Source organism: Mauremys mutica, chromosome 2 (genome assembly GCF_020497125.1).
Source record: "Mauremys mutica isolate MM-2020 ecotype Southern chromosome 2, ASM2049712v1, whole genome shotgun sequence".
NCBI lineage: Eukaryota > Metazoa > Chordata > Testudines > Geoemydidae > Mauremys > Mauremys mutica.
This window is the reverse complement of record NC_059073.1, coordinates 132,093,936-132,121,492: the sequence shown is the minus strand read 5'-3', so window position 1 is coordinate 132,121,492 and position 27,557 is coordinate 132,093,936. Positions and strand designations below refer to the sequence as shown.

The window sequence follows — 27,557 nt, the reverse complement described above, 5'->3', positions numbered from 1 at the left end:
GAGCATCCAGTTTTAGTTTTTCTATTTAGTTTCACTCTAAAATACATAATAAATACACAACTTTTTTGGTCTAACCATTTATTTAAATGCACAAAATGTTGTATTGATGCCTGTGTCCTTAAGGTGCTAATTAATAAAGCACAGATAGACACTTATATAAAATAGTTTGTACGGTGTAGTAATTTGTGTTTTAAATTGGTTTGGGTAGAGGAAAAATTCACTCCAAAATGCCTAATTTGGGAAAGCAGTGTGACTCGGGAAATGTTAGAAGTTTCATATAGTATAGAAGAAAAAAGCCTGTGCAGAGAGAGAGAGTATTAGATGGGAGTCATTAGTGTAGAGGTGGCAGCTGAAATTATGGGAAGGGGTGCATAGGGAGAGACCATCAAAGACATGACTCTAACACAAAGCAGGAGAATTAGGGCACATTCTCTATATGCATATAATGGATGTAATCTAAACTGACATCTTTGTCCCCCTTACAGGCCACCTCCACCACAACAGAAGAACGTACCTCAGGGACACTATTTTCCTTCTCGACCTGCACCTTTACCTCCCATGTAGTTTTTAGTTTCTCTTTTACCCTCTCACAAACTGACCTGTTCACTAAAACTGAGCTGCAATTCGTTATCCTTCTTGCATCAAATGGCCCATGATATCCCACAGAGCCGCCTTTCTGCAGTACTGGATATGGAAAATGAGATGGAAACACAAGGAATGTAAGATATTAAACAAAGATACCTCTACCAAAGCTATAGGAACGGAATACATCAAGTCTGTTCGTAGCTCCGTGTGTGAGTATCATGGCTTTGCAAACTGAAGTTGGACTATCCAGTTGGAAGTGGATTAGTCTGCAGTAAAATAATCTAAAATACAGCACTTGGGAGTTACTTTTTGTTTCCCACATCTTATGATGAGACACAATCATTAAATATTCCATATTAAATATTCCAAACATTCTTACTATATGTACAATGAAGAGTAAAAAAACTATTACCCAGGCAGGTGTTAAAAAATGGAATTGTAAAAATCAGGCCACTTGATTTAACAAAAATATTGTTTACATGTTCTTGTTTTGCTTGGACTAGAAACCATTATTCCTGTATATACAACTAAGGGCACAAGTGAAATAAGATGCCAGTATATTTTGAAAGGAAGATGAAATATCCTATAAACATGTTTGTGTATATGTTTTTACTGGTGTGTTTAATATAAACACACTTTTTAAACAACAAAGAAAATTTTAACTTCATGCTGACTGACACTAAGCTATAGACAATAAAGGATACTAGGGCAGTTAATTTAAATGGTTTTTAAATACACAATTTTAAGTAGCTAGACCAGAAACCTCTACTAATTTACCACTAATACGTTAAATGGGATATTAAAATAAAGGTACGAAAAATGGTAGCCTTTTCTTGTTTTAGGAAGGGAGTGATCTTGAGTTTTGATTACGTTAGACAGTCTGACAGCAAGAGACACTGCAAAATATTAAGAGGAATGATGCGTATTGTTTATCTAGGCCCTTTGAGAATGTTTTGAGCACTTTATACCCTAGCACCCCGCTGACCCCAATGTACATAATTTTAACCTACCTTTCAAACTTTGATTTTAGTGTCAGTCAGGATGTTGACACTGGCTAAAGCATGTTATTTTTAAAATCCAATTTAAATCTGTGCCTGAAAAAAGATGCCCTTGGATGTCAGTTGAGGTATGTGAACCAAGGTGAAGTTGGATTATTGGATTATGTTCCACTAGATTATATTGACACAGTGTTGTAGATGCATGACTGCCACGATGATGTGTCTGTTACACAAATTACAGAAGGTGAAACAATTACTGTTCAAAATAATGCTAAGCTTTCTCATTTTGTCTTAGCCACTTAGCACAAACTTGTTTTGTAAATTTCCCCATATTTGCCAAAAAATCTGTGTGTGTATATATACTTATATAAATATATATAAAGTTTGCATTTGTAATAATAAAATACTTGAACTACTGTGGTTCCCCATAAATGTAAAGAATAAGATTTAAACTCTATTAAAATATGTACAACTTCATCAAAAATATATAGCAAGGTGGGTTGGTTGTTTTTAGGATTATCATTGGTTTATTTCTCTCCTACCTTATTGGGGGTTGCCTAGCTAAAGCTATTCAGCCTTTCTGTCAATAAGGTGCACGTCTTCCCAGGTCTTTTGTAGACAGTTCATGACATGAATGACTCAGTGTACAGGGTGGGAGGGGAATCTGAATTATGAAACTATCCCCAGGAAAAGGCCTGCTTAATTGTATTTAAACTTGTGAATGCCTATGCTATAACTGTGCTAAATTGTGTGCCTTTAATATTAATAGAGTTTTCACACTCCCAGCATACCATTAGCAATGGTATTATAGCAATTAGCAATATTATGTGCAGAATAGGGCAGTAATGCAATAAACTTCATTCTGAGATCACTATTTCTATGGAATAAAGTAGCGCCTCAAATTTTAAATAGATGGTGAATATTGAAGATGACTACTGATTTCATGTGTAAGTCTAACACTTAGCCCTATTGTCTGAAAACTATCTGAACAATCAGAACCTGTCTTAGATGTATTCGTAAATTGTACTTGTCTAAACCTTTGCACTCCAAATTGTGTCGCAGCTTGGAGCTTGTCTTTTGTAGGAGGATTTGCAGAAAATACAAATGCCACTTTTCTAAGGGCTGGGCTATCCTGAAGGGGTTTCCATTCTATGTGGTTTTTGTTTGTTTTTTAAAAGTAATAATTAAAGATGCCAGTTTTGTAAAACCGCTGACTCGCGTTGTCATGCCTCTGGGGGGCTCCCCAGTCCCGCACCTCCTGCTCCCGGGCCGGGCTGAGATCAGGGCCGCTCCGGCGCTGCGCCCCAGGGAGCCAGGTCCCCTCCGGGCCCGGCACAGGAGCCCCGGCCGCGTGCCCCGGGGGGCGGGGTCAGCCTCGCGCTCAGGATCCCCTCGGGCGGGGCCGTTACTCGCCCGCCGCTCGGAGCGCGAGCCGCCCGCAGCATGGGGTGGGGGCTGCGCCTGGCGGGGCTGGCAGCCCTGCTTTCCGGGCTGGGTGAGTGCGGGGGGGGGGACCCCGCGCTGCGCCCCCGCTCGTCCTCACCCCGCGCTGCCCCCCCGACCCGTCACCCCCCCGCGCTGCCCCATCACCTCCGCACTGACCTCCCCAGCCCCGTCACCCCCCGTGCTGCCCCCCCAGCCCCGTCATCCCCCCCAATCCCATCACCTCTGGTGCTGCTCCCGTCACCCCCCGCACTGACCCTCCCAGCCCTGTCAACCCCCCACTGCCCCGTCACACCTCGCGCTGACCCCCATCACTGCCCCCCTCACCCTCACACTCCCCTACACTGCCCCCTGTCAGCCCCCACACTGACCCCCACTGCCCCATCACCCCCCTGCACTGCCCCCCAGCCCCATCACCCCCACACTGCCCCCCAACAGCCCTGTCACCTCTTGTGCTGCCCCCGTCATGCCCAACACTGACCTTCCCAGCCCTGTCACTCCAGCGCTGACCCACATCACCTCCCCAAGGGAGAGCACTCCTCCCAGCCACCCCCTGCACTGCCCCCCACTCCTTGCACTGCTCCATCACCTGCTCCACTGACCCCCACAGCCCCATCACCCCCTGTGCTGACCACCATCACCATCAAAGGGAAAGACTCCCAGCCCCCTCCTGCCCTGCCCCCCTTGCCCCCTGCACTGACTCCCCATCCCCCCAACGGAGAGACCCCCCGGCGCTGACCCCCACAGCTCCCGATCAACTCCTGCATTGCCCTGCATCATCCCCTAAGGAAGAGCCCCCCCCCAGCACTGATCCCCTCACAGACACCCCCCCAGCCACCCCAAGAGGAAAGACCCCCCTCCACAGTCACTGACCCCTTTCTCATAGTCACCTGTTTCACTGCCCCTTCTCACAATCACTCTAAATTGGGAAAGATGCCCCCTAGTTACCTCCAACAGGAGAGAACCTCCCCTAACATGAGACTCCCCCACAGTCACCCCCAAGAGAAGAGACGACCCCAGAGTCACCCCCCCAGCTGGGATACACCTGCCCCTTACTCACCTACTTCACTGACCTCTCCCCACAGCTACCTGCTTCACCAACCCGTTCCACTCCCCCTGCCCACTGGATCCTCTGAATCCAGGCGAGATTTCCACTCACCCACCCACTGAGACTGCTAACAAGGAGAGATTCCCCCTGCACAGTCACCTGCTTCACTGAGCCCCCGCCCAAAAAAGCCCCCCCAAATCCTACACCCTCTGGGAAGGGAAGGTGAGTTGAGTGTGGAGCTAGAGCAGAGTGGGAGTGAGGATTGGAGGTACTGGAGACTCTTTAACACAGGCTGGGAGTTGTATATTGCAGTGCCAGTGAAAGAGAAGGGGTATGTCTACACTACGGGATTATTCTGATTTTACAGAAACCAATTTTTGGAAACAGATTGTATAAAGTCGAGTGCACGCGGCCACACTAAGCACATTAATTTGGCGGTGTGCGTCCATGTACCGAGGCTAGCATCGGCTTCTGGAGCGTTGCACTGTGGGTAGCTATCCCATAGTTCCCGCAGTCTCCCCCGCCCATTGGAATTCTGGGTTGAGATCCCAGAGCATGATGGGGCAAAAACAGTGTTGCAGGTGATTCTGGGTAAATGTCATCAGTCAATCCTCCCTCCGTGAAAGCAACGGCAGACAATCATTTCACGCCCTTTTCCCTGGATTGCCCGGGCAGATGCCATAGCACGGCAACCATGGAGCGCGTTCAGCCTTTTTTACTGTCACCATATGTCATAAACAGATAGTTAAGGGTTAAGGTCTGTTTTACCTGTAAAGGGTTAACATGTAGTACCTGGTGACCACCTGACCAGAGGACCAATCAGAGATAAGATTTTTTCAAATCTCTGTGGAGGGAAGCCTTTGTCTGTGTGAGAACTGTTTTTTTTTTGGATCTAACAGAGGACAGTCATGTCTCCAAGTTCTCCTGGAGTAGTTTCTACTAATTAATAGTGAGTATTAATTAGAAAGGCGAATTAGTCTTATGATTTGATTTCTATATTTGCAATTGTGTGTTTGCTAAAGGAAATGCTTTATTCCTGTTTGCTGATATTGCTTTTACTGAGAAAAGGGGGAGAGGGGATTCTCTCCAGAGATTGATAAGGTTATACCCTATGAGTGTCCAGCTTGGGCTCATAGAGATTCTGTATTTTCTTTTTATTCTTTAATAAATTCTTTTCTATTAAGGACTTGTTGGTCTTTCCTTGGGTGGATTCTCAGGGAAAGGGGAGGGGGAGGTATCCCTCTGTAGTTGGATCCCGGTATCTCTCCTAGGAAAAAGGAGGGGGGGAGGAAGCAGGGGGAATGGTTTGTTTCTCCTGGGTGTAAGAACTCCATGGATTTGGGGCTCTTGGAATCCCCTAGGATTTTGGGGAAGGACTGTGTCTCAATCCACATTTCATGATTGAGTGGTGGCAGCGACAAGGAGACCTACCCTAGGATTTTAGGGTGGGGGAATACATGCTGGTCCTCACTTTGAAACCCCCCAGTTTCAAGTGAGGGTGCAGACCAGGACATGGTAGTTTAAAGGGAAACCAAGTCAGGTCCCCACATTGGAGCCCAACAGTTCCAAGTGGGGGTGAGACCTTTGACATGGTGGCAGAATACCTGCGGGTCCCCATCTTTGAACCCACAAGCTCAAAGTGGGGGTGAGATCCCATAGGACAGGGTGGCAGAATACATGCGGGTCCTCACTTTGAAACCGCCCAGTTTCAAGCGAGGGTAGACTCTGACATGGTGGCAGCGGAGTTTCAAACCCATTGTTACAAGGAGTTTTTTTCAGCTGGGCTACGCTGAAGGAAGCTATTCTCTTCTTCTAGAGCAGGAAAGCAACCGGAGAGAAGAGGGAGTTTACAGTTTCAGCCAGGTTGGCTGGAGGGAATTAAGTTTTCCAGCAGGCTTTGTTGGAAGCAGTTTTTCTTCTGTTTGCTTGGACAGGCAGCTTCAGGAAAAGGCAGTTTCAAGCAGTTTTCAGGGTTAGGAGGAGTTTTTTTTCTCTGCTGGCTATGCTGAGGAAAAACTCTTCCCTAGAGGTGTGTCCTTCCTTTGTGATATCAGGTATCACTCAGGATTCCTAAGGTGGGGGGAAGTGCTCGACAAAGTACATTCCCATCCAGTGGGGAAAACAGGTTTGGGGGGGGAGACAGAAACCCTCCAGCCACATTTTTTTTCCCTGTGTCTTTTGAAATCCTCTGGAGCCAGGGAATACAAATCCCTGAGAGGATTTACTACACTTTTCTGCAGGTACTAAGTAGCACCAGCTGGTCAGCTGGGCTTATTAGGAAGATTGTTTTTTTGGAAACAGATTTTCAGCTGGGTTTAGCTGAGGGATAAGGTTTTCTAACAGGCTGTGTTAGAAAAGGATTTTTTTCCTTCTTCTTTTCTTTTTTCTCCTTTTTTTCTTTCTGTCTGCTTAAAAACAGCTAGGAAAGAGGTGCAAGTTTTTCTAGGAGGCTTGTTAGAAAGGACCCCCACTGTGAGGTACTTAGCAAGTGCTAGAAACAGGACAAACCAGTTTTTTTGGTCTTCTCAGTATATCAGCAAACAGCAACTACACATTTGCAAATGAAAAGGTTTTGTTTTTTTTCTATTCAGTCTCTTCGTGAATAGAAAGGGTTAGGAATTGGGGGAACCAATTCCCTGACTGCAAAGGGGTGTGGCCAGCACCAAAAAGCAACACCAGCAAGCCACACATAAAATTCACTGACTGCAGAGGGGTGTGGCCAGCACCAGAAGGCACTGTTCCCCATCCCAAGAAATTTCCCACCTACATGGCAGGTGAGGACACTAAGGCCTTCTTCAAAAAGGTTAAAAGGACCTGCCATGGGTACAGCATCCCTGAAGACCAGTACAAGGACTGGTCAGGAAAATGGACTTTTGCTGTCTATAACAATTATTCCATCCCCATGCTACTGGGGGAAGACTTGGCCAACCATGTGCAGCTGGCCAAGAGTGGGGGAGTGGTCACCTGCGGCCAGGCCAAACAAGCAGGCACTCCCATCCCTGTTCCTGAGCCATCCACCAGGACCCTGTCTGTGTTACCAGAGACCCAGACAGAGGTGGTGGAACCGGATCTCATGCCAACAACTACAGCAGCCATAGTACATCCAGTCCCAGGACCGGAACTGGAAAAGCAACCAGCGGCAGAACCAGCGCCAGCACTGACGCCAGCGCTTGCAACTCCACCGCCAGGGGGCGCCAACGGGCCTAAACTGGCAGAAGCAGCAGACAACTCTACCCAAGAGGCTCAGCCAGAGCCTGAAATATCACCTTGTGCACCAGCGGAGAGCGGTCCACAGTCAATGGAAACAACCTCATCACCTACATCGCTCCCAGAGGAACTGGTGTCTCCCGCCTCAAGGGAACAGTTCCAGACTGAGCAGGAAGCCGATGACAGCCTTAAGAAAGCTTTGGGCGGCGGCACGAAGCAACCCACCGCCTCTCAGCTCTTCTACCCAATTCCAGTTTGTTGTAAAACAAGGACTTTTATATAAGGACATTCTTTCTGGTGAACACCAGGAAGGCCAGCATCCTCAAAGACAGTTGGTAGTTCCAACTAAGTACTGGGACAAGCTCTTAAGCTTGGGCCCTGACATCCCAGTGGGCATTCTGGGGTCAACAAAGCAAAAACAGGTTAAAAACATTCCTTCCACTGGGAGGGGATGGGCAAGGATGTTGCCAAGTATGTCCGCTCAAATGCATACAAAGTGTTCTTCAGTGTCAAATATCTTGTTGTTTACATACTTAGTAGTATATGTAATAGTGCATGTGTTTTGTTTATCTGTTTATGTTACAGTGCTAGGAGGAAATCACCACCAGTAGTTCCCACTGTTGGCGATTTGGGGGGCGTGTCATAAACAGATAGTTAAGGGTTAAGGTCTGTTTTACCTGTAAAGGGTTAACATGTAGTACCTGGTGACCACCTGACCAGAGGACCAATCAGAGATAAGATTTTTTCAAATCTCTGTGGAGGGAAGCCTTTGTCTGTGTGAGAACTGTTTTTTTTTGGATCTAACAGAGGACAGTCATGTCTCCAAGTTCTCCTGGAGTAGTTTCTACTAATTAATAGTGAGTATTAATTAGAAAGGCGAATTAGTCTTATGATTTGATTTCTATATTTGCAATTGTGTGTTTGCTAAAGGAAATGCTTTATTCCTGTTTGCTGATATTGCTTTTACTGAGAAAAGGGGGAGAGGGGATTCTCTCCAGAGATTGATAAGGTTATACCCTATGAGTGTCCAGCTTGGGCTCATAGAGATTCTGTATTTTCTTTTTATTCTTTAATAAATTCTTTTCTATTAAGGACTTGTTGGTCTTTCCTTGGGTGGATTCTCAGGGAAAGGGGAGGGGGAGGTATCCCTCTGTAGTTGGATCCCGGTATCTCTCCTAGGAAAAAGGAGGGGGGGAGGAAGCAGGGGGAATGGTTTGTTTCTCCTGGGTGTAAGAACTCCATGGATTTGGGGCTCTTGGAATCCCCTAGGATTTTGGGGAAGGACTGTGTCTCAATCCACATTTCATGATTGAGTGGTGGCAGCGACAAGGAGACCTACCCTAGGATTTTAGGGTGGGGGAATACATGCTGGTCCTCACTTTGAAACCCCCCAGTTTCAAGTGAGGGTGCAGACCAGGACATGGTAGTTTAAAGGGAAACCAAGTCAGGTCCCCACATTGGAGCCCAACAGTTCCAAGTGGGGGTGAGACCTTTGACATGGTGGCAGAATACCTGCGGGTCCCCATCTTTGAACCCACAAGCTCAAAGTGGGGGTGAGATCCCATAGGACATGGTGGCAGAATACATGCGGGTCCTCACTTTGAAACCGCCCAGTTTCAAGCGAGGGTAGACTCTGACACCATATGTCTACTGGATGCTGCTGACAGATGTGGTACTGCAGTGCTACACAGCAGCATCCCCTTGCCTTTTGCAAGTTAGCAAAGACAGTTACCAGCCCTACTGTACCATCTGCTGCTTTGCAAGTTGAAAGACGGTTACCAGTCATACTGTACCGTCTGCTGCTATTATGGATGCTCCTGGCCAGCCTCGATGAGGTCGGTTGCGGGCACCTAGACAAAAATGGGAATGACTCCCCAGGTCATTCTCTTTTTTAAGTTTTGTCTAATGGAGAGTCAGTCCTGCCTAGAATATCAGGCAAGCCTACTAAAGAACCAGAGAGGCAAACGGCCACTCCGGGTCAGAGCCCCAGACATCCTGGAGAAATGATGAGCTGCATGCCATTCTAGGGGGTGCCCCTGCAACAACCCCACCCATTGCTTCCCTCCTCCCCCACCCCTTTTGGGCTACCGTGGCAGTTATCCTCCCATTTGTGTGATGAAGTAATAAAGAATGCATGAATAAGAAACAACACCGACTTTATTGCCTCTGCAAGCAGGGAGAGGAGGGTGGTTGGCTTACAGTGAAGTAGAGTGAACCACCATTCTGCACTTGCTCAGCCTATAGCTGAAAATGAGAATCTGTGACAAGCACTAGGGATAGAAGTACAGGCAGGACTGAATCTCCATTTGTGTGGGCCTTTGGTTGACACTGGTAAAATACAAAATGTCCCAGGATATTTTTCTTGGGGGACAGTTCTAAACGGCAGCTTAATTTTTTTATTTGCAGCAAAATGTAGAGGTCTAAGTATCTGATTGTGATCCCTGGTAGCAAGGGGTAGGCGCGACCGCATGGTGCTGCTGACTGGAAGAGCAGCCTGAGGCAGAAGCCTCCAGCTGCCATGATATTCCAGGCAGGACTGAATCTCCATTAGACAAAACTTAAAGAAGAGAATGACCTGGAGTAATTCCCATTTTTCCCCAGGCGCCCCTGGCCGACCTCACTGAGGCCAGCCAGGAGAACCCATGGGATGACGATGACGGATATCAGTCATACTGTGCCGTCGGCAAGGCAAGGCAAGGGGATGCTGCTGTGTAGCGCTGCAGCACTGCGTCTGCCAGCAGCATCCAGTAGACATACGATGACATTGAAAAAAGGTGAGAAACGATTTTTTTCCCTTTGCTTTCACGGGGTGTGTGGGGAGGCTGACGACATATACCCTGAACCATGCGTAACAATGTTTTTGACCCTTCAGGCTTTGGGAGCTCAGCCCAGAATTCAAATGGTTTTCGGAGAGTGCGGGAACTGTGGGATAGCTACAGTCGTCAGTCGCCCCTCCCTCTGTGAGGGTCCATTTGATTCTTTGGCTTTCTGGTATGCTTGTCTCAGCTTCTTAAGTTTCATGCAGCACTGTGTTGAGTCCCTATTGTGGCCTTTGTCCATCATGGCCTTGGAGATTTTTTCAAATGTTTTGGCATTTCATCCTTTGGAACGGAGTTCTGATAGAACAGATTCATCTCCCCATACAGAGATCAGCTTCAGTATCTCCCGTACGGTCCATGCTGGAGCTCTTTTTTGATTCTGGTACTGCATGGTCACCTGTGCTGATCAGCGCTCCATGCTGGGCAAACAGGAAATGAAATTCAAAAGTTTGCGGGGTTTTTCCTGTCTACCTGGCCAGTGTATCCGAGTTCAGATTGCTGTCCAGAGCGGTCACAATGGTGCACTGTGGGATAGCACCCGGAGGCCAATACTGTCGAATTGCGGCCACACTAACCCTAATTCGAAATGGCAATACCGATTTCAGCGCTACTCCCCTCGTCAGGGAGGAGTACAGATATCGATTTTAAGAGCCCTTTATATCGAAGTAAAGGGCTTCGTTGTGTGGACGGGTGCAGGGTTAATTCGGTTTAACGCTGCTAAATTCAAGATAAACTCGTAGTGTAGACCAGGCCAAGGAAAGATGTGGGAGGATTCTGATGGTATAAATAGTATTGTACCCTGCATGTTCCTCTCTGACCACCTGTGTGTCTGCTTCTTTCACAATTCTCTCTCATGGTATTCCCTGCCATGCTGGATGACAGCTGATCTGTCTGTAAAACTGCTTTCTTCAAGACTGCTTCTGATGCAGCATTTATATGAAAACGTAACTAGTGATAACTAAGGCCATGTGTACATGTAAAGCGGTGTAGTGGTAGTGATGCAGCTGCGCTGCTGCAGCACATCTGGTGAAGACACTCTATTCTGGTGGGAGAGAGCTCTTCCATCAGCATAAAAAAAAACCACCCTTGCAAGCAGAGAAGCTATGTGGACAGGAGAGAAGCTCTCCTCCCACTATACTGTTGTGCACTTATGTCAGTGTAGCTTGTGTCACTCGGGGTGAAATATTCACACCCGAGTGACAAATTTTGCCAACATAGGCAGTAGTGTAGACATAGCCTAAAGCGAGGGGCAGTGGAGGATAGATAGCTGTTTACTGATTTATAGATATACATTTTAAAAGCAAATGTATTTACAAAGTGGATATATTTGAATGTCTCCCTCACTCATCATTTATCTTCTTAGGCCCTGATCCTACCAAGACTTACACATTTGCTTAATTTTTGTTAAAGTGAAGCATGCATGTAAATCTTTGCAGGCTGATAAATTTCTTGGGGCAGGAACCTATTTATGTCTGTGCTTATACAGCCCCTAGCACAGTGGAGCTTTGAGTCTGATTCAAATATCTAGGTATGTTTGTAATGTTATTCTTACATAAAAATAATAACTAACATATTTCCCTCCTTTAGGTTCTCAATTGTTTTTGCACATCACAAATCCACAGAGGATATCCTCAAATATAACTGGAGATCTGGTACTTGTAGTTAAGGAATACAGTTGTTCCCTCTCTATATAATTAGATATTAAATTATATAATAAATATGTGTAATGGAGGTACAGTGAGAATGTGTTAAAATCCTTTAAATGCTACAATCCTTGTAGCACATTTGTGGCTATAATGTGTAAGATGTTTCCAGTGTTGCAGTGAAACATCCTACAGTCCCTCATTGGGCCAATGTGTCTTTGAGAAGGAATGTATATTTAGCAAAGTTCTTTGGCACTCAAACCAGTAACCTTAAAGTGGAACTACAAATGTTTTATAAAATAATTTGGTTGCTAAATCAATAATAAAACATGTAGACTCAAAACTACAAATAAAAGGGCAACTTATTATAATCTATTCATAAATAAATTTACAATTTAAGGTACCACTCATGCAAAGACTTAAACGTCTATAGCTTTTTGCACATGAGTAGTAAACATTCTAAAACCCATTGAAGTGAATGGGAGTCTCTTCACTGACTTGCTTTAGATCAGGCTTCAAATGTGCAACTTGGCAGCATGGGCTACATAAGGTTTGAAAATAGTTTTTACTTCAAGTTTTTTAAATCTTAAATTTGGGTTTCTGTGTCTTTCCTGTGATGAGTCACAAAACCATAAACATTATAGGGGTGATACCTGCAGGCAGGGTGGATTTGATTTAAATCACTAGTCAGGAAGACTCAATTTAACCATGGATTTCTAAATAAAATTGCATTCTTGTTGGTTGTTATAACCTTAATACATATTCTTCACAACTCAGAGATAGATGTAGGTTTCATTTTTAGAAGATACACACTATACATTTTTTAAGTGATTTATTTCTAAAACTTTTCAGGTGAGTTTTACAGCTATATCAGAAAAGGAATGATTGTTTGGTTATTTCATTTACCAAAGGTAATTGAAGCAGATATTTATTAAGTCATTGGGAGGTGAACTATCTCCAGTTCAACAGGTTAATAATCAATATTTGGAGGATTTTCTTGCCATTCTGTATTAGGAGAAGAACATCACCAGACAGACATTTAAATTTAAAGCAACAATGTTATGTATTCTGGATTTTTTTTCAACAGCAAACATAATTTAACAAAACAAGCATACGAATTTAGTTAAACATTCAAGTTTTTTAAAATCAGGTTTGTTTTTGTTAAAATTGCTTTAACTAAAATAGTTAAATGAAATATTTGTTTCTAAAAAAAATATTAAATCAAGTATGTCAGCCAGGTCAACATGAGAAACTTAAAATATTGGCTTCTGCAGCTAACTCAGTCATCTTCACCTTCATTTTCCTGTTTGTTCATAATCTGGAAAAGAAAAACAAGCTTTCCTGCTTTTTCAGGTCCCAAACGGTTTCTCAATTTGGAATGAATTAGTCCAAAGGAAGAAAATATTCTTTCTACACCAGCAGAAGAAGCTACTGTTGTTAAAAGGTATGGCTACACTGGCGAGTTGCAGCGTTGGTAGTTTGCAGCGCTGGTCGTCCAGCTGTGCAGGGCCAGCGCTGCAGTGTGGCCACACTGACAGCTACCAGCGCTGCAGTGTGGCCACATTGGCAGCATTTCCAGCGCTGTACTGAGAGGTGCATTATGGGCAGCTATCCCACAGAGCACCTCGTCCCGTTTTGGCGCCGTTTTGGCGCTGAGTATTGTGGGAAGGGGAAGGAAGTGTGTTGGTCATTCCGCTTCCTGTTCCAACGCCCCGTGGTGCATCGCTTCACTTCCCAGCAGTCACAGTTTCGCCGTCCACGTTTCTTGCCATTGTGAGTGCAGCACGCTTTCAGTGTGTGAAATGGAGCCTGAGCTGCTGAGGAATTTGCTGCTGACTGTTGCCAGCACATCACGTTTGGCAGTTGAGCTATTCCTTCAGCTCCAAAGTGACAGTGAGGAGTCCGATGATGATATGGATTTGCCTAAAGCGGGTGACATGAAATTGCTTGTGGCGGTAACGGAAATGCTCAGCACCGTGGAACGCCGCTTTTGGGCTCGTGAGACAAGCAGTGAGTGGTGGGATCACATTGTCATGGAAGTCTGGGATGACGAGCAGTGGCTGCAGAACTTTCGTATGAGAAAAGCCACTTTCATGGGACTGTGTGCTGAGCTCGCCCCCACCCTGCGGCGCAAGGACACAAGATTGAGAGCTGCCCTGACGGTGGAAAAGCGGGTGGCTATTGCAATCTGGAAGCTGGCAACTCCAGACAGCTACCGGTCGGTCGGGAACCAGTTTGGAGTGGGAAAGTCGACCGTTGGAATCGTGTTGATGCAAGTTTGCAGGGCCATGAATCGCATCCTGCTAAGGAGAACCATGACTGTGGGGAACGTGCAGGACATTGTGGATGGCTTTGCAGAAATGGGTTTCCCTAACTGTGGAGGGGCAATAGATGGGACGCATATTCCTATTCTGGCACCACCCCACCTAGCCTACGAGTACATTAATCGCAAGGGGTATTTCTCTATGGTTCTTCAGGCGCTTGTGGATCACCGTGGGCGTTTCATTGATATTTACACAGGCTGGCCTGGAAAAGTGCATGATGCATGCATCTTTCGGAACAGTGGCCTGTTCAGGAAGATGCAGGAAGGAAAATTTTTCCCAGACTGAAAGATCACAGTAGGGGACGTTGAAATGCCCATTGTGATCCTTGGGGACCCCGCTTACCCATTAATGCCTTGGCTCATGAAACCCTATACAGGGAAGCTGGACAGGAGCCAGGACCGTTTCAACTACAGGCTGAGCCGATGCCGAATGACTGTGGAGTGTGCTTTTGGCCGTTTAAAGGGGCGCTGGCGGGCGCTTTATGGGAAGCTAGACTTGGGGGAAAGCAGCATCCCTGCGGTTGTATCCATGTGCTGTACCCTCCATAATATTTGTGAAGGGAAGGGTGAAACATTCAGCCAGGCATGGAACAACGAGGTGCAAGTCCTGGAGGCTGAATTTGCACAGCTAGAGAGCAGGGCTGCTAGAGATGCCCACAACAGGGCTACAAGGATTAGGGATGCCTTGAGGGAGGAATTTGAGGCTGAAAGCCAACAGTAATGTTTTTTTGCCTTGACCAGGAGTGACGTGCATTGTTTACAGTGCTTTTAAGTGCCTGTGTTTTCCTTGATGTTTGTTACCTGTGTTTTCATTGGGGTTTGTTATCTTTCACTTTATGCAATAATAAAAACTGTTTCATAATCAAAGAAATCATTTATTTAAAAAAAAGGAAGTAAACGGGCAGGGGGGTTGGTTGTTGAACTGTACATTCATAGTTTTGCATATGTACTGCCAGGAGTGCTGTGCACCTCAGGATTGTACTGTTGCATGGTGATGGGGGTTGAGTGCAGAGGGTAAGGGTCGAAGTTCTCTGGGCTCATAGGTGACCGTACAGGTGTCGGGGGCAGCTGGTGATGGTGTAGGTAAGAACCTGGATGCTGGGGAACGGGACTTGGAGCTGACATTGGTGCATAGAGGAAAGAGGTTTGGGAGGGTGGGGGTTTGGCACGGTAGTGCTCTGCCTGCATTGCTACCAGTGACTGCATACAGTCTGTTTGGCGCGCCATGAGGTTTATAAGCTGCCTCGTGGTTTTCTTCAGCGTCAACGCCTTTCTCCTGCTTTCTGTTTCCCTCCAGTGCTGCATCTTTTCTCTCCATTCCTGCGCAGTTTTATTCTCTGTTGCACACTGGTTCATAACTGCCTTCACCAATTCTTCTTTGCTTTTGTTAGGTTTCCTTCTCAGGTTTTGAAGCTTTCTTTCAGTCACTGATAAGACTGGCCCAGGACTACTCAAGGTCACTATAAAAATACAGCAAATGATACATTTTAAGAGAGCTTGCATTGTGTATAATCTGAACTTAGTTTCAAGTCTCACATAGTAGCATTCCTCAGACATTTCAGCAACTGCTAGAGAATTCACAGCCTCCCAGAAATGGTAATGGTAATTAACCCTGGGGTTCCTGCCGCGGTATGCTTGGGCAGGGTGCTTCTTGCTTCATGGCTACACTGCCTGTTTTTGGGCTTTGTTAAAGGCAGCACTGCCATGTCCCTCAGGAATTAACCCTGGGGTTCCTGCCGCGGTATGCTTGGGCAGGGTGCTTCTTGCTTCATGGCTACACTGCCTGTTTTTGGGCTTTGTTAAAGGCAGCACTGCCATGTCCCTCAGGAATTAACCCTGGGGTTCCTGCCGCGGTATGCTTGGGCAGGGTGCTTCTTGCTTCATGGCTACACTGCCTGTTTTTGGGCTTTGTTAAAGGCAGCACTGCCATGTCCCTCAGGAATTAACCCTGGGGTTCCTGCCGCGGTATGCAGTTGGGGAAACCAGCACTGAAACACTCCCTCCATTTCCCACAGGAGTTAATACTTGAAGATATCTCCCTGCTGCGGGTTACCAAAGAAGCAAGGGAGGGTCTCCTACAACAATGCGGATTCCGCCCTGGCCCTTATGCAGCTTGCCTCTGTGCAGGCATGGTTCCCCCACCCCTCCTGGAACAGTGGCGCGGACGCGTTAGCCTGACTGGGACAGGGACCACAATGGCTCTCCCTTTAAACTTGGTCACGCGAATTGCCTATGCTCTTGCAGAAACTTTTGAAGAGATTACAGAGGCAGATTACTGTGACGTGATAGACCACATCAATGGGATATTCCATGTCTAGGCATGCAGGCATGCAGCCATACCATCCCCCCTCCTCGCCCAAAACCTTTGCATTGCAATAAAAGCTGCTTACCTGGGACCTGCTCCTGTGATTCTTCTGCACCAAGTTCCAGGGGCTGCGACTGGCTAGCTTCCTCCTGGCTTGAGAAGAGCTCCTGACTGCATGCCTCCTGGGACTCCAGGGTGTCTTCCCCCACCACAGTAGCCTCACTGTCTGCCTCCCCCTCCCCCTCCCCCTCCCCCTCCTCTACCGGCTCTGAACTGTCCATCGTGGTCCTTGGATTTACAGAGGGGTCACCCCCATAAATCGCATCCAGCTCCTTGTAAAACCGGCAGGTCGTGGGGGCACTGCCGGATCTGCGGTTCCCCTCACGTGCTTTGCAATAGGCACTCCGCAGCTCCTTTACTTTTACCCTGCACTGCAGCGCGTCACGCTCATGGCCCCTTTCCAGCATGGCTCTCGATACCTTGGCAAAGGTATCATAATTCTTACGGCTAGAGCGCAGCTGTGCCTGCACAGATTCCTCCCCCCAAACACTGATGAGGTCCATCAGCTCGCCATTGCTCCATGCTGGGGCTCGTTTGCCACGTGGAGGCATGGTCACCTGTAAAGATTCACTGATTGCATTCCATACCTGGCTGAGCAAACAGGAAGGGGATTTTTAAAATTCCCGGGGCATTTAAAGGGCGGGTCACCTGAGGCCAGGGAAGTAGAGTCTGACCTGATGAGCAGAGTGGCTGAACAGGCATTCTGGGATACATCCTTATACCCTGGAGGCCAATCACAGCGCTGGTGTGTGGCCACACTTGATGACCAGCGCTGCAGAACCAGCGCTGGAATCCTTATTCCCCATGCCGAGTGAGGTGTACGGCCAGCGCTGCAGCCAGGGAGTTGCAGCGCTGGAAGTGCCCTGCAGGTGTGGCCACTTACTAATTGCAGCGCTGGTAGAGGCTTTCCAGCGCTGCAAATCGCCAGTGTAGCCATACCCTGAGATTATCGCTTCAACAGTCTCTGAATCCAAGTGCTTAAGTGACTTCCACCAGTTCACTGGTGTGACTTTCTTTAAAACATCATCAGCAAAAAGATATTTCTTGAATGGTTCACCCTTAGCTCCAAAGTTTATTATAGCTGGCATTATGGAGGGATTATTGCTGGATGTCCATGTCATAGCCAACTCCTTTTCTTAAGCAGTTAAGGTTTGACCCTAGTACTGAGTATTGAGAATATTTGCAAGAAAATGAGCTGGAGATAGTGCTTGTCCCATTCGTTTTTTTAATGCTTGTAGTTTAACTCTGTCATTGCATATTTCTCTTTTTAAGATCTCACTCAATTCTTTCCAAATTTCAACAGCGTCAGCAATAAAACAGCTATTTCCCTGCATTTTGTTCAAGGGTACAGAAATAGGCTTCAAGGTACTCAGCATGTGTTCAACATTTCTCTTAAGCCCAATGTTGAGAACTCTGGCTGTGACTGTGCCATCTATTTTTTCACTATTTTGTTCACAAACTGTCATCAGATTAGGCCAGTTCTTGATATAGTGCTCAAAACAGTCCACTACTGAGTTCCATTGCACATCTTGTGGGAGAGTTAGCTTGGTTCCTCCCACTTCTTTCAGAGCAGCTGCTGCAAAGTGGTTGTTACAGAAGTAGTTTGCAATTTCAACAACATTAGCCTTTATTTCTGGAACAATGAAGGCTTTGGCTAGGAGGTGCATCAAATGAGCACTGCAATCATATGTTATTAGCTTGGGACTCTCTTCGCTCTCTTCTAAATAATTTCTTCTCATCTTGGATACATTTGCAGCATTGTCTGTGACCAAGCTGCATACTAGACATTTGAATTTTTTTTCACGGTTTGTTATAGCTTTTACTTCTACTTCTTGTAAGTATTCTGCTGTGTGCGCATTTCCTGATGTATCAATTGTTTCTGTAAGGAAGACATTCCCTTCTTCTGTTGTCACACAAGCACATTCAACAGGATCATTGTGGACATTGCTCCACCTATCAAGACTCAGGTTAACAATTTTGTCCTCTAGACCAGGGGTCCCCAACCTTTTCAGGACCAGGGACCGGTCGGGAGCGCTCGTCCCATGGCTCAGCTGGACCGCCCGCAGGCGTGCCTGCGGGAGGTCCACCGGCTCCGGTTGAGCTGCCGCAGGCATGACTGCGGACGGTTCGCTGGTCGCGCGGCTCAGCTGGACCGCCCGCAGGCACGCCTGCGGCAGCTCAACCGGAGCCGGTGGACCTCCCGCAGGCGTGCCTGCGGGCGGTCCAGCTGAGCCGCGCGACCAGCGAACCGTCCGCAGTCATGCCTGCGGGAGGTCCACCGGAGCCCCGGACCTCCCGCAGGCATGACTGCGGAGGGAGCGCTCGTCCCGCGGCTCGGGTAGACCTCCCGCAGGCACGCCTGCGGGAGGTCCACTGGGTCAGTTCGCGGCCCAGTTTCTAAGAGGCCGCGGCCCGGTACCGGGCCGCGGACCGGGGGTTGGGGACCCCTGCTCTAGACCTTTTGCACACTGCTCAATTTCGCTTTCATACACTTTTTCCAGCAATTTGCCTGCGACATCTGCTCTGTTGGGTGGACTGTATCCTGGTCTTAATGACTGAACCATGTTAATGAAGTGTGAGTTCTCAATCATACGGAAAAGAGAGCTTGTTTTATAAACAAACCAGGCATTTTTTTCATCAGTTACCTCTTTTTGTAATCTGCTGGTTCTTATCACAAACTTATCTATGGTTGTTTTTGGATGATGGAGATTTTTTTTCCTTTTTGCTACAGGTGATATACTGTGGCTATGTGACACATATGATGTGACTGAAACACTATCACTGGCAGATAACTCTGAAAGTATAGAAAATGGTGATCTTGAAGGTGGATAGTCTTCAGAATCCTGTATGTTGAGGATGGATTCTCCTAAACAAAATGAGTCAATGCAGTTATTTAATTATTATTACTATATTGCTCAGTTAGTATTACTCATTGCATTCCATGACACTCAGTACTACTTTAAAGGTGAAATTGTAAAAGGAAGATCTACCTATTTCAGCTACCATAGAGTAACAACTATATTTTTTGCTCAAACATGAGAATTCAAGAATAGTCCAGAAAGAAGACAGGCAATCCTGAAGGAAGAAGTATGAAATAAAAAAGTCTTCAGTCACAACTTGAAGATCCTGCATGTTCAGACATGTTCCTTTCATCATCTTCAACGTGGCTTCCTCCTGAGAAGGAACACTTCTCATGGTGTTGTTTCATTTGGACAACCAGGCCTTGCATTTCTTTGTTGCACTATTTGCATTTTGCACTCATGGCTGTCTTACCCACAGGTAGAGGAACTTCATTAAAATATTCCCAAACTGGGTCTTTTATAGGTTATAGGTTTTTCCTTCTAGTGAGAGAATGGTATGGTAGATTTCAAATCAATGAAGCCTACACTCAGAAAGACCTCAAGACTTCTGGAATATGCTGCTCAAACAGTTTCACTTTTGTTTCTGCTGCCTGTCCCTCCCTTCTCCTGTTTATCTCCAGACTTCTTCTCATTGTCCAGATCTATTCCACCCCCAACAATCTTCTATTCATTGAACTTTTTGAAACTTTGCACTTTTAGAGAGAAGTAAGGGATTGACTCTGTGTACACAAATTTGCAGAGGGATAATAGGGTTGAGGTCTGTTATTTCTTACCTCTATATATTTATTTATTTTAAAACATTTTTGCTGTTAACAAACAAGTTATCTCTGGAAACACAAATCCACAGTTTGAGAACTGCAAAAATAAGCATCTCTGATGGTATCTTCTAGACTGAGCACTGAGTCCCATTGGGTAGATAGATTAACCTAAATAATCTATACAGAAGCTCCTGGAACCCCATAAGATTGGGTCCCTAATTCATGAACTATTGGAACTCATTTACAAAACTCTTCTTAAACATTACATGAATATATTGTCTCATACTATAGAATTAGAATTTATAATCCCTATTCCATGATGAGATGTCTTTGAGCTATAATTTATCTTAATTAAAACTATCTTTAGACAGGTTTTTTCCTCAAACAGCATTTTATCAAAAAAATCCGATTTAAATAAAAAAATCCGATTAAAAAAAATAAATCATTGATTTTTATCCACCCTGCCTGGAGGTCAGAGCAGGGGACAGGCTAGAACTCCCAGATTCTATTTCTGGCTCTAAATTCTCATTGTATAGTCTGTTTGGGGGCAAGTCATGTCACCTCCATGCTTTAGTTTTTCTATTTTAATTTTTATAAACTGTTACGAGATCCTGGGATGAAAGGTTCTGTTAACATACAACATTTTATTAGAAGCAGCAAAGAGTCCTGTGGCACCTTATAGACTAACAGATGTATTGGAGCATGAGCTTTCGTGGGTGAATACATGCATGCATCCGACGAAGTGGGTATTCACCCACGAAAGCTCATGCGCCAATACGTCTGTTAGTCTATAAGGTGCCACAGGACTCTTTGCTGCTTTTACAGATCCAGACTAAACCGGCTAACCCTCTGATACTTAACATTTTATTAATAACAATAGAAAGTGGCAATGAAAACTTATGTTTACATTCATGTCTTGGAGATTAAGGGAGAGGCCTTAAATCATGTTGTTATTTAGCAAAAATCTTCAGTAATTCTCCCCCCAAATTAACAAGAGCATTCAAGTGTTGGTTCACAAAAGAAAGAAGTAGCATCTGATTCTAAAATTATGAATTCCTTTGTGTGACTTTGGAATGATGCTCTTCTGAATTAGGTGAAATGTGTTATTTCTACTTCCATCCTATTTGTCCACTGGATTAATGGCATGTGTCCGGGTTCTAGATTCATAGAATCAATCATAGAATCATAGAATATCAGGGTTGGAAGGGACCTCATGAGTTCATCTAGTCCAACCCCCAGCCCAAAGCAGGACCAATCCCCAACTAAATCATCTCAGCCAGGGCTTTGTCAAGCCTGACCTTAAAAACCTCTAAGGAAGGATTCCAGCGGTCTATAATATTTTCAGCAGATTCCCTCACCAGTTGAGGCGATGACGTTTCAGTTCCCATTTTATTCATTGCAACTTCCATCAGCTTGTCACGGTCACTATCACTGGCATTTTTTGCCTTTGCACACATCTAGATATCTTGAGATGGAATTGGCTATTAAATTATTTTTCCTGTGTGTTTGACATAAAACATAGACACACATCTTGAACACACGGAATGGTGTATGTCAGTCAAAGGGTGAGTGGTGGATGAGCCTTTTTAGGAAACCACAGACAATCATTCCACAGAGTATTGGAACGATACAGGACAGTTGTTTTGGTAGCTGTCAAGAGATGTCAAAACTGCACTGATAACCATGTTACTGTCCATCCATTTCCCAGTAAGAAACATTTGTGGTGCATTTTTAATTTATGTTCATGTTTAATAAATGCAGAATTATGTGCTTTACAAAATATTGTGTTACTGAATTCTTTTTTTCTCTGTCATTCTGGATGGTTTAGGACCAAGTGTCCTATGTCATTACAATAGAAGGGACACCGTATACTCTTCACCTGAAGCAACAGTAAGTGATTGACTTTGTTCCTAACCCTTTGGCTCTTATCTGTTATAAATCAGTCATGTGGCTCAAAAAAGGTTCTAATAAGGTTTATCAAATATTGGATAATTTGTCTTCAATTGCCCTTTCTTTTCCAATAATTGGTTATAATTTTCAGTCTGTAACAGTACAAGCTGACACTTCTCTTTGCCGTAGCTTCAGTTATTCCTAGTATTGTGCACCGACAACAGGAGAATCTAAGATTCTCTAATAGGAAGTATTTTCAGAGATCCATGTATTCTTCAGCTTCAGGACTTAAGCAGAAGTTTGAGAAGCTGACTGGCAAACAGGAAAAGAACTTGGAATCCTCAGAAGGGTTTGTAGATATGCAGTGGTGAGCTGGAGTGGGTTCCCACCAGTTCCCAAGAACCGGTTGCTAAAATTAGACCACCATGGACAACCGGTTGTTAAAGCGCCAGGGGGTGGGCAAAGAACTCCGGTCCATGGGCTGGACCATCCTGTTGCTCCCAGGATCCCCAGCTGGGGAGGCTGAGGTTCCCCTGGCCCCTCCTCTGTTTCCCCCCCAGCTGCAGTGTGGCCAGCCGCTGGCACCAGCTGGGCAGCTCAGCTGAGCTCCTGAGTCATCCTGCTGCTTTGAGCTGCAGGCAAGGTAAGGGCGGGGGGAGGCTGCAAGCTCCAGGGCCGCTGGCGAGGATCAATTTTCCCCAGGCCCTGCAGGGGCCCCCGGTCCCACGAGTATGTCTCCCCCCGCCCCAGTCCCCCTCCCCTGCTTCCCCCCCTTAAATCAGAACTTTTTATAGGGAACTGGTTGTTAAGATTTTGACAGCTCATCACTGTAGATATGTGATCTGAGGGCTGAACATAACTGTCACCCCATCTAACTCAGCAATTTTCCAGTCTGAAAGAAACGATAAAACATTAAATTGTAACTCAAGAAACAAAACTAGGGGATGATGCAAATCATTGCAGCATGTTAAAAATAGTGTGGGTGCTCTTTAAACTTGCAGGAATGTGTAATCTTTATTTTTTAATTCAAACATTTTTATTCTCTTTTTTATAGACTATTTTTATCTGATGATTTCAGGGTTTATACTTACACCAAAGGGGGGGCTGTTCATTCTGATTTCCCACATATTAAGGTAAGATGTAATTACCGGTACTTTGTTTTGCAGCTTCTTAGCTTTTTCAGAACAGAGTTGCTGTTAGAAATACTATCTGGGGTTTTTACATTTTTTTAAGTATCAGAAAATCTCTCCCTATCTTTACTTATTTATTGCTGACATTCTACTAATCCTGGCATGAGATTCTTGAAGGAAACATTCTCTATGGAGAATTAACAATAAGATTAATTATTTCAAGTGTATTTTGGTTGGCTAATTAGCAACTTTTTCAAGAAAACGACTAGTTAGACTGAAATGTGCTTACAGTAGTTAACTTGCAGAATGGACATTAAAGGAGCAAACATATCACTTGTGCTTAAGCTCATAGGGGAAGGCCAGGACAGGAAAATTGAGGATTTTCTACTGTCCTGTACATTTACCATGGGTAATGTTTAGATCCTCCATCACAAACTGTCCCCCACAGATTCTCTACTCCAAGATTTAGCTGAAGCTGGTGTCACACTAGCTGCCTTTTCTCCTAATGTAATCCATTGCTTAATTTATTAGGATTTCCTCACATAAGCTAATGTGCTTTTTCTGAAGACAATAGGAGTTGAGGAAGTGCAGCATACTTATGGATGGGTCCCTTAATTCCTTCTCTCAGAGTGCTTTATTGTGGTCTCCAGAGTGGATCTGTGAAAGGATCCCAAGACGTAGAAAAGTGGGTCACTAGTTGCTCTTCCCTCACCTCCATATAATTTTTAAAGCATATAATCTTTTTCCTTTCTCATCAAGACACTTTTGTTTACTGGTTTGGCGTCTCTCCAAAGCTTCTTATTCCCCTTCCCTCTCTGTTCTTTCATTCCTACTCTTTTTCCTGCCTTTTCCCCATCATTGGTGATTTCACTCTCTTTCCTCTGTTTTCTCTTTTAATCACTATCCATAGGCTCAGTCTCCTTCCCTCCCTGTGCCTCACACAGGGAAGGGGTTGCCTCAGATGTGGGTGAGCACCCCCTTCTGACTCGATGGAGGTAAAGCAGTGGTGGGCAACTTGCGGCCCAATGGCCGCACGCAGCCCGTCAGGTGGGCCACAAGACAGTTTGTTTACATTGACTGCCCGCAGCTCCCAGTGGCAGTGGTTTGCTGTTCCTGGCCAATGGGAGCTGCAGGAAGCAGCAGCCAGCTTGCGCCGCTTCCCGCAGCTCCCATTGGCCGGGAACGGTGAACCGCAGCCACTGGGAGCTGTGGGCGGCCGAGCCTGCAGACAGTCAATGTAAACAAACAGTCTCGTGGCCCGCCCGTGAATTACCCTGATGGGCTGCAGGTTGCCCACCGCTGAGGTAGAATATGATGTTTGGCTGTTCCTCTGCAAAGTAGCACAGGAAATAGACAAGAACTGTGAGCAGTTCCAGCAGTTACAGGGCCTTTGCTATGAATACCACTAGGAATTAGTGCTCAGCTTTTGTCTGAGGGCAGGAAAAGAGAACCATGCATTGCTTAGCAATATAACAGACAGACCCATGCTGTAGGAGAATCTCAGAGCAAGGGCAAGCCGGGCTTGGCCATTTGCTGCAACCCAGCCTTTGTGATGGGATGGAACTTGAGAAACCATCTTTCCAAATTTAGAGATCTACCTGGGAGCATAGAGCTTAGGCTCTATAAGGAATTACCTTGAAACTATCTCTGCCTCCTCCCTTCTAAACCATTTTGTATGTCTCTGATAGAAATATAAGAATGAAAAAGTCGGGGCCAAGATGCAATCATAAGTGCAAATCCAGTCTTTTCCATACAGATACAGAGTATTCTTGTGCATTGGTACTGGCATTTCTGGTGTGGAAGAGATCAGGTGTGTGGACGTTAGGGGGCTGCATAGGACGTGCTGGGCCCTCTGTGTCACTGAACCCTTCTACATGTGAGCCCCCTATGCATCAGTGCTAAAGGGGGTGAGGAGGCCAGGGTGAGTATGAACATGCTGGGGATTGGTCTGGGGGGTCTGCAATGCAGATCTTCCCAACTCCTTTCTGCTATCTTACCGGGGAAACATGTAAAGGCTTTGCATAGACTACTTTAGCCATTAGGATGAAGTATCCTATGCAGAACAGCTGTGGAGCCACTCTGTAGCCTTGGGGAAAGGTTCCTCCTCTTATAGTCTCTCACTCATCTCTCCAGCTCCCTGCCTAGTTACTCTGGTGGGCACTGACCTCAGATTTTGAGTCATAATACTGAGATGTGTTCTACCACCACACTTCTGTTTTTAGATGGTTTCAAGTTCCATACAAGTGTCTGTGGAAGCTCCAAAATGTATAGATAAGTGGAGATGACCTGGTTGGAGAACTATACTTACTGATAAGCAAGCTATTCATTTTTCTTTGATTTTTTAATTTTTTTTTATTTAGGATGATTGCTACTACCAAGGGTATATTGCAGGCTTTCCCAATTCACTTGTGACACTCAGCACCTGCTCTGGGCTCAGGTAATAAATATTTTAATATAATTTTAATATAATTAATTATAATAAAACCTCTAGTAAAATTCAGTAGCCCAGATACTACTGTGTAACAGTTGGAAAATGGTGACTTTTTAATGGTGCCCACTATACATAGTATCTAACATTTAAGGTCTCAAGCTGATGGCAGATTAATTCAGATCATTTTATAACCTTATGTAACCTGCACTGTTTGCTTTTTCAGAGGGCTATTGCAGTTTGAGAATGCTAGCTATGGAATTGAACCCTTGGATTCTTCCCCTGGGTTTGAGCACATTATTTATCAAATAAAGAATGAAAACACTCAGAGTCCACTTTTTGCAAACAACTACACTGATATAGGGAGAGAAAAGGTGACAGGAAAGGTGTCTTACAAGCTGCATACAGATATTGAAGTGAGTGCCACTTTTTATCATAATGGTTGAGATTATGTCTAACCTGAAATCTAGGGCACAGGAAATTCACTGTGATGGTCTTGAATCTGGATTTAATTTTTAATTATGTCATTCATATGCAGAAACTAGGCATATGAGAGTCATTACTTTGGTAAGAAACAATAGTATCGGGAATAAGTTATTCGTGAAGAAATGTGATCCATTAGCCTGAACATGATGCTCTGTGTCGCCATGGTATCTGCAGACACAATATTGTCCCAAATTCAGGGGAATATTCTATCTCAGTCGGGATGGCTTTAGCCACACATGCACAGCTCAGGCCTCAGGGGTTTGAATGAGGATAACTCCTGTAAATCTCCCTGATTAGAGTCTCCCAGTCAGCATTAAACTTCAGGCCTAATTTTCACTTGCAAATGTAAACAGTCATGCCTTATTTTTGGCTCCCTACTTCTACTTTAAGTACTTTGATGCCCTTCCACTGTGGCTTGATTAGAGGATAGATTTTCAATCCTGGCCTTCCACAGAAGAAAATCCTTCTCCTAGAACTTCAAGTGTAGATCCTGTTTGCTGGGTCAAAGAAGTTATTGAGGACCACAGAGACAACAGACAAGATGTTGCTGGTGCCAATGGTTGAGAGTGGACAGTGACTGGAGGGACATTTAACTATCCCACCAGAGAACTGGTGGCATTTCAAAGGGCAAAAATAAGATCCAAATGGCACAGGAGGCATGAAGTTCTCCAGAGATGTTTGAGGTTTAAGGCCTTGGTCACCCAGAAGCTTCCATTGGACAAGGGAAACCAATTCATAGAGTGGAGTGGGAGGGAGATTATTTTTGATTGAGACTAAAATTTGGCATCAGATTGTCCGATTTTTCACTTTTCAAGAATCTGGAAAGTGGTGGCATTTGGCTGGTTTGGCCAGCTGTGCATATTACTTCTTTAGCTCCTTGGTTGCGAAGTTTTGCTAATAATGAAGAGTGAGTGTTATCAGTTATGTAGTCTGTTTGTTTTATACTCATCTCTATTTTCTTAATATTGTGGTACAGAAATTAAGACCAAATTATGCTGAAGTTTTTGGAATCTGTTATTGTTATTTGTATTACTGAATCTTTTAGTCGAACAAATAATGTACCATAGGTTTAAAAGGTTATGATTGTTTCCAGAAGTATAGAACTCTCTCCATGAAAGGATAATGGTGGTGTTTTTGAGCAGCACAGCTGAGCATAGGTAGTCAAGCTAAAAATCTAGTGTTAGGGAATGTACCTCATATTCACAGTGTTAATAAGTGATACAAAAGGTAAAATGTTGAAATAAATACGAAATGTTGAAGGCTTTTTTTCAGTCAATGTCAGATGTCACTAAATCCCCCAGATACCTGGAAATCGATGTAATTTTGGACAAGGGGTTGGTAAGTCCATATCAGTCAAATTTGCTTTACTTCATATATTTCCATTACTTTTTAAAACGTCATAAAAATGCATGGTTTTAAGGCTGTCCTTCTAAAGGTCTGGGATGTAATAATCAGCTATCAGTAAGGTTAAGATTTTGTCTTGAGTATTTTTAATAAAAGTCACGGACAGGTCACGGGCAATAAAAATTCACGTAAGCCTGTGACTTGTCCTTGACTTTTACTAAAAATACCC

General features: G+C 45.0%; 2 protein-coding genes across 2 annotated transcripts in view; both read left to right on the top strand.

The window, feature by feature from the left end:
* Positions 1-2,812, top strand: part of ADAM9 (ADAM metallopeptidase domain 9) — a 64,070-nt gene extending 61,258 nt beyond the window's left edge. The window contains exon 22 of the mRNA XM_045005915.1: positions 486-2,812. Coding sequence (XP_044861850.1) covers positions 486-564 — 79 coding nt within the window. The 3' untranslated portion in view covers positions 565-2,812. The remainder of the gene's footprint in view (positions 1-485) is intronic.
* A 184-nt stretch (positions 2,813-2,996) lies between these two features.
* LOC123362569 (disintegrin and metalloproteinase domain-containing protein 18-like) overlaps positions 2,997-27,557 on the top strand; it is a 45,681-nt gene continuing 21,120 nt past the window's right edge. The window contains exons 1-7 of the mRNA XM_045002947.1: positions 2,997-3,078; positions 11,688-11,752; positions 21,879-21,940; positions 22,995-23,073; positions 25,431-25,507; positions 25,725-25,914; positions 27,257-27,322. Of these exons, the coding sequence (XP_044858882.1) occupies positions 3,027-3,078; positions 11,688-11,752; positions 21,879-21,940; positions 22,995-23,073; positions 25,431-25,507; positions 25,725-25,914; positions 27,257-27,322 (591 nt within the window). The 5' untranslated portion in view covers positions 2,997-3,026. The remainder of the gene's footprint in view (positions 3,079-11,687; positions 11,753-21,878; positions 21,941-22,994; positions 23,074-25,430; positions 25,508-25,724; positions 25,915-27,256; positions 27,323-27,557) is intronic.